Raw genomic sequence first — 6,597 nt, 5'->3', positions numbered from 1 at the left:
TTTAATTTCAAATTAGATATGACTTAGATTTTGATAAAAGATGTAGTTAAAATTTATTTTTTTGACTTTTAATTTTGAAATTTAAAATTATAAATATAGAATATAGATATGGATAGCAATGAGAATAGATACCATAAATAGTTCATAAATTAATAAATTAAAAAAAATCATATTAATCAAAGATTTAATTAAAATATTAAAATAGAAGAACCAATGATAATGTGTCATGTGTATTTTCATAATATTTTAAGAAAAATGAGTGAGAGCACTAATTAGTGTCACCACTAACCACAATGTTGTCGTGTCTTTCTTTTTTTAAAAAAAAAAAGTAGATGCCAACTCATTAGTGGTAATTTAGAGCACAATTTTTAGTGATCTCTATCATTACTGATATTTTAATTTAAAAATTTATAAAAATATAGTTAGAACTTTAAGATTCAGGCCTAGTTTGGGAAGACTAAATAAGTGCACTTTTTGACTTTTTTATGAAAAATGGGTTGGGTTTGGGTTTGGGTTGGGTTTGAAGTGATGTGTTAGAGAGGTGATGTGACTTAAATAAGATGATGTGACTTACATAGGATAATGACTTTTTGTCTTTTTTTTGATCATGCCAAACTTGACCTCAATATAAACTAACAATATTTTTACTTATTTTAATTATATAATGACACTTAAAAAGTGAGGGTTAACCTCTACAGGTAAAATTTATTATCTATTAGTAATATCACGTCATCAGTATGACCGTTATTTTACACTGTTAAAATAAAAATTACGGGAGGTGAATGATACATTAGAGAACAGAGGGGTTTCAGTGTAATTTCAAACTTATTCGAGGGGTTTAAGTGTAATGAGGGATACAGAAGATGCCGTCCCCCGTTCATTTAATCCGTGTGACCCTCACGTACGAACCCCCACAACACAACACAATTTCATTCGAGGAATTTTTTTTTTTAAATAAAATAAAAAAAAAAAAAAATTAGCGCCTGTTTGGTTCGAGAGAAAGAGAGAGAGAAAAGGCCGAGAATGGGTAAGGTAGCAGCAGCAGAGATGATGAAGAAGAAGAAGAAGAAAGGGCGTCCCTCTCTCTCCGATCTCCGTAAACGCAATCCCAAACAACAGCAACAAACCCTAATTGATTCTTTTCCCAATTTCAACACCCCTAACAACCCTCGATCCACTCGCCGGAACCCTAATCTCAACGGAATCTCTTCGGCGTCGGACGACGGCGATGACGATGACGACGAGCGCAAGGAGAAAAAGGTCAAGCTTGTGGTCCGTTTGCCCCATTCCGATCACCATTTTCCGCATCCTAGATCGTCTTCGAATTTTGTCTCTGTGAATTCGACCTCTGATTCGAATGCCGATGGTGAGAAACCCAAGATCAATGCCACCGGTGACAGATCTATGGACCTCGTTGCTTCTGATCAGGTGATGATGACCGTTTGATTTTTTGTATCGCTTTCTATTTCTGGAAAATTGAAAAATTCGAATTTTCTGGTGGGTTGAAGTGTAACTGTTGTTGGGATTTCGCGCGCAATTCGAACCTTATTTATTGTTCTCTCCTATGTGGCTTCCAAGATCCGATGAAAGTGAGTGCATGTGTGTATATATATATTATTTAATAAAAAATATATATGTAAACGTTTTCTTAAAAAGATTTTGAAATATGGTTGTTTTTAGTTTCTAAATATAAATTCTTACCACTACTATTTTACTATTTGATTGTTTGTATTCAAACAATCTTTATTTATGTGTGCAGAGAATACGTATGTGTATACCCACTATAAGTCTTGAAAAAGTTTTGTCTTTTCTTTAATTATTCTCAGTTATTTTCACATTGTACTTCTTCCTCTTCTGTCGCTGTTTAATTAACTACTTCATATGTCCTTTTTACCGTAACTTTCGTTTGATGAATCTTTAATGACTGTTTGGTATTTTCAAATTTATGTTTTTCTTTTCTTTCTAACCCAACAACTGGTATTGGATTAATTTTGTGCAGCAGATCGAAATGGTTGAGAAAGCGACGGACACTATACATGGTACATGGTTCCAATCAAATTCTCCAATCTTGAACAAAAGACATTTTTTGGGGGGAATTCCCAGTAATTATTTTTTATTTTATTTTAATCTATTGATTGTCTTTTATTTGTTGATAGGGTCGCCTATGGAGTCTGGCCCCACAACACCTTTGCCACAGAAAAAGTTGTTGCTGTTCATTCTTGATAGGCTTCAAAAGTGTGTGTTTTCTTTTTCTATACTAGCTAGCTCCTTAGATTTTCTTTCTTTCTTTTTTTACTTCTTGTTGTACTGTTCCATTTTGGGTCTGATTGTAACCTTGTGGGTTCCTTTAAACTCAACTGCAGGAAAGATATTTATAGAGTCTTCTCAGAGCCTGCTGATCCCAATGAGGTGCTTCTTTTGGAAATGTTGCAATGATGATGATGATTCTTCATTCCCCTGTTTTCATAAATTGGTACTGAAACAGTTTTTATGCAGCTTCCTGATTACCATGAAATTATACAACGCCCTATGGATTTTGGAACTGTGAGGAGGAAACTAGACGAGGGGTGTTATTCCAACTTGGACAAATTTGAGGTTGGTTATGGACTCTCTTTTGTTGATTTGCTTGATATTTGTAGATTTGTTTGTCATGCGTTCTGTTTCTATTGAAGGTCACACATATTAGAGGAGGAGGAGGTTGAAGATAATTATACTTCCTCATGTTGGATCTTGGTTGCAATATGAGGTTCTTGTATGCTCTTGGGTCTTAGTGGGAACCCGTTGACAGTTGTATGACTGGAATGGATGATAAGTGGGTTTTCAAAACAGAATTTTGATGTGGACATTCCCTTTGAATTCATGCATACATAACTCATTTTTCCCTATATTTATTTATATTCTTGATTGTGATCATAGGTCTGCCATCTATCATTTCACTCCTAAATATTCTAAGTATTGCCATCTACTTTTGTGTTACCTTGAAGTTCTTGTTCAAGCAGACACGGGACATGTGCCTTGAATTTCTTAGGTCTAGTTTTGTAGATTACAATTTTTGACTGGCACCCTGTGAAGTCTAAAAGGTAAGTTCTATAGAACGACTATTAGACCAGCTATGCTATATGAGACAGAGTGTTAGGCAATCAAAAAATAATATGTAGATAAAATGAGTGTTGCTGAGATGAGGATGTTAAGGTAAATGTGGGGTAAGACTAAACAAGACAGAATTAGGAATGAGTGTATTTGGGAATGGGTAAGAGTAGTACCGATAGAAGATAAGTTGAGAGAGAATCGATTGAAATGGCTTGGTCATATTCAACAGTAGATGGAAGTGTTAGCAGACCAGGTAGGTTTAAATTAACGTTGGCTGGTGTTGTAAATAGAGATATGGATCTATTTAATTTGACTAACGAAATGGCTTTTGATAGAGCCGCATGGAGAAGAAGGATTCATGTAGCCGACCCTATTTGATGGGACTTAAAACTTGGTTTGGTTTACCTTGTGACGAGTCTGGTTTAATTAAATAGGCTTTGTTAGTATGTTTGTATAGTTTGAATTTTTTGTCATTATATTTGAAAAAAATAAAGAAAACTTTTAAAGGATATGATTATGCCGGGATAGACAGGGCAGGCAGCCTTGACGTGATCTGTGCTTAGTGCATGATGGCATACTTGTACAAGGAAGGGACTTGTGATTTTTATCTTGTTATCCATTTGAAATATTTTCTTGTGATTTTGTATTGCTATATTTCATGATAAAATAATGTTCTAGAACTTATGACATCTGATGCTGTTGTTTCTTCCATGAACTTATATTATGGGCTTTTCTCTTAAAGCAACATCTTCAGGATATATTCCCCTGTGGAATGGAACTTGGTTTTGTTAGCTTTTGGTTTGACTGCTGCCAAAGTATTGGATGTTGGTTTTTTAGGATTCTGAACAACTATTTAATTCTGCAGGCAGACGTATTTTTGATATGTTCAAATGCAATGGAGTACAATGCTCCAGACACCATTTATTTTCGACAGGTATGGTCATGTTTGGACTCACTCCAAGGTTTGCAAATCCAGTTCACTTGTGTTCTACTTTTTAATGTGGAGGCTTTTCCATAGGCGCGGTCCATACAAGAGCTGGCAAAAAGGGACTTTGAAAATTTGAGACAAGTCAATGATGATGGTGAACCACAACCGAAAGTTGTGAGGAGAGGCAGGCCACCTGGCAAGAACTTAAAATCCTCTCTTGGAAGTCCTCCATTTGAGCATGTTGGTCTTGAGTCTTCCTCTGATGCAACACTTGCTACTGGGGGAGAGAATGCAATTGGGTCTAACTCTTACAATCTTAGAAGAGGACCACCTGTGCCATTCAGGTTTCGGTCCAATGATTCATTTTTCAGGGCCTCTCACCAATCTCGCAATAATGATACTTACGTTGACTCATTATCTGAATGGAATAGTGAATTTCCAGGTTTAGGACTTTTATCTTGTGTCTTTCGATGGCACCACATTTTTAATTTTGTTCTCTGGCTTCTCTGTATGTAGTATAAAGCCCTATTTGGATCCGTTTTGCAGCTTCTGTTTTGAAGGCTGAGGCAAAATATGGGAAGAAACAATTTTCATTGGATGAGAACAGGCGTGGCACCTACCAACAATTCCATCCTTCAGCTTTTGGCGACGAGCCATCTGTATTAACTATTTTCAATGGAGACATGAAGCAGTTAATGGGGGTATGTATTGTGAGATTGTTATTATATTTGGATTTTAGTTGGTTTGTAGTCGCAACTTCTTATGTTAGAACATATTGTTATGACTATCAAGTGCTACCGGCGTTCAAATATCTCCTAGTAATTGGTACTATTATTATCAATAGAACTTAGAAGATGGGTTGAAGACCACTTGGTCCTCCTAAAAAGATATTTGGCATGGTAATTATTTTAATCGAATGGTCTGGTACAACAGAATACTAGTCCGGTTTATGCCATATGTCAGATCAACAATTGTCCCAGAAGTTTAAGCTATTAGGAAATTACCCCAGTAACATATATCAAGCTATTTAGCACCCTGCTTCACATGAAGTAAGGTTACATTGTTGGGTGCATTTTCTAATAGCTTAAGCTTTAGGGCCAATGGTACCTTACACCATATGCTGTGCTAATTGCTGTTTGTTGGATGTATCGTTAACTTTTATGGGCTCTGGAGAATATCTCGTAACCTAAGTGCACTAACTTTTTTATTTCCTTTTTAACCCAATTCAGGTGGGTCTACATTCAGAGCATGGTTATGCAAGAAGCTTAGCTCGATTCGCTGCAAATCTGGGGCCAGACGTTTGGAAATTCACTTCGAAGAAAATTCAGCGTGTTTTGCCTACTGGGGTAAAGTTTGGTCCTGGATGGGTAGGAGAAAATGAGGCATCAGCACAGCCACTATCTGCATTACCTGAGCAGAATTCGTCAAACAATGCGGTCCATGATGGCCATCCACTTTCAGCTATCTCTGGCACAAATTCTGTTGTCACATACAGGTCTTCTTTGTCTTCTAAAGGAGAAATGGTTGAAGCTGTTAGTGGACAAAATTCTAATAGCAATTTAGCAGTTTTGAAGAGTGGTTCTGATCGGAATGGTTTCAATAGTGGGTCAGGACATGATCTTTCACCTCAAACAGGGACGATACCAGTAAGGCTATCCATGCCAACTGGACAATCTGGGTTGGAAGAGGCTTTGGTGCAATCTCAAATGCTTGGTGTGGTTTCCAGAAGCAATACATCATCGACTCCAATGGCAGCAAACCATATAATTTCAGAACCGAAGTTGCCAGGAAGTTCAAGAAGTACACATAATGAAAATGTTTCATCGCAACATAGACAGTATTCTCTTCAGGTTCAACCCGACCTGAATGTCAGATTTCAGACGCCAGGATCGCCGAGTTCTTCTAGTTTTCGTATTGGGTCACCTCAGCAGCCAGATTTAGCATTGCAGCTGTGACTTGAGATTGGTCATGTGTCTTGTTTGACTTGGGGAGGTTAGAATTCTTTACTCTCCTCATGTTTCTTCTTCAAGTCATCATAGGATAGTGTAGTGAGAGAAGAGGTCATGTACAGATTGATGTACCAATTTATTAGGTTAAATCCACAAAATCTTGATTTGTGAGATGTGAATTGGTTTTAGTGAGATACTTCAAATTAGTTCTCAATAAAAGAGGAAAAGCAGGAAAAGTGTTATGTCAGTAATGTGCATGTACTGCATACTGTACCGTTAAGTATAATTTAATTAATTTTTTTTTTTTTAATGTTTTAAAAATCCTACTTCCTTGGTTTGAATTTAACCCTTCAAAAGTTGGGAGAATTTTGGCTTTTGAGACAAATAAATGCAAAATGGTGAGGAATAAACAAATAAGGGTGTTGCTACTAGCCATTTGTTTGTTTTTTTAGACACTCACCCTTCAAAAGTGAAAGTGGTAGTTTTTTTTTTCCCTTTCTTTTTTTTTGCCTTTCCTCTGCAAATTCTTACTCAAAATCATTTATTTTTTAAGCTTAATTTCGTTCTTTATTGGAAAAAAAGGAAACAATTGAATTCTACAGGGATGGCTATGACTTTGTCAAACTGTTA

General features: G+C 36.2%; 1 protein-coding gene across 2 annotated transcripts; it reads left to right on the top strand.

Moving 5' to 3' along the window:
- The first annotated feature begins 868 nt into the window (after positions 1 to 868).
- Positions 869 to 6,288, top strand: LOC114284319 (uncharacterized). Of its 2 annotated transcripts, none has more exons than XM_028227218.2 (9): positions 869 to 1,428; positions 2,003 to 2,039; positions 2,157 to 2,235; positions 2,364 to 2,409; positions 2,497 to 2,595; positions 3,956 to 4,024; positions 4,109 to 4,460; positions 4,565 to 4,719; positions 5,248 to 6,288. In XM_028227218.2, the coding sequence occupies exons 1-9, from the start codon at positions 1,024 to 1,026 to the stop codon at positions 5,971 to 5,973; spliced, it is 1,968 nt and encodes a 655-aa protein (XP_028083019.2). In that variant the 5' UTR covers positions 869 to 1,023; the 3' UTR covers positions 5,974 to 6,288. The 2 variants fall into 2 exon arrangements, with proteins under 2 accessions (XP_028083019.2, XP_028083018.2); XM_028227217.2 differs by having other exon boundaries at positions 2,000 to 2,039.
- Positions 6,289 to 6,597: the final 309 nt, after the last annotated feature.

The sequence above is a fragment of the Camellia sinensis genome, chromosome 3 (assembly GCF_055761805.1).
Source record: "Camellia sinensis isolate YWXY chromosome 3, ASM5576180v1, whole genome shotgun sequence".
Lineage (NCBI taxonomy): Eukaryota > Viridiplantae > Streptophyta > Magnoliopsida > Ericales > Theaceae > Camellia > Camellia sinensis.
The sequence above is the reverse complement of the archived record's forward strand: the minus strand, read 5'-3'. Positions and strand labels throughout refer to the sequence as shown.

What these genes read in the sequence shown, in the direction of transcription:
- LOC114284319 (XM_028227217.2), top strand. Translation starts at nt 1,024, where the DNA reads ATGGGTAAGGTAGCAGCAGCAGAGATGATGAAGAAGAAGAAGAAGAAA. An exon ending in ATTCTTGATAGGCTTCAAAA is followed by an intron (nt 2,236 to 2,363) that starts GTGTGTGTTTTC and finishes ACTCAACTGCAG; the next exon opens with GAAAGATATTTATAGAGTCT. An exon ending in CCAACTTGGACAAATTTGAG is followed by an intron (nt 2,596 to 3,955) that starts GTTGGTTATGGA and finishes TTAATTCTGCAG; the next exon opens with GCAGACGTATTTTTGATATG.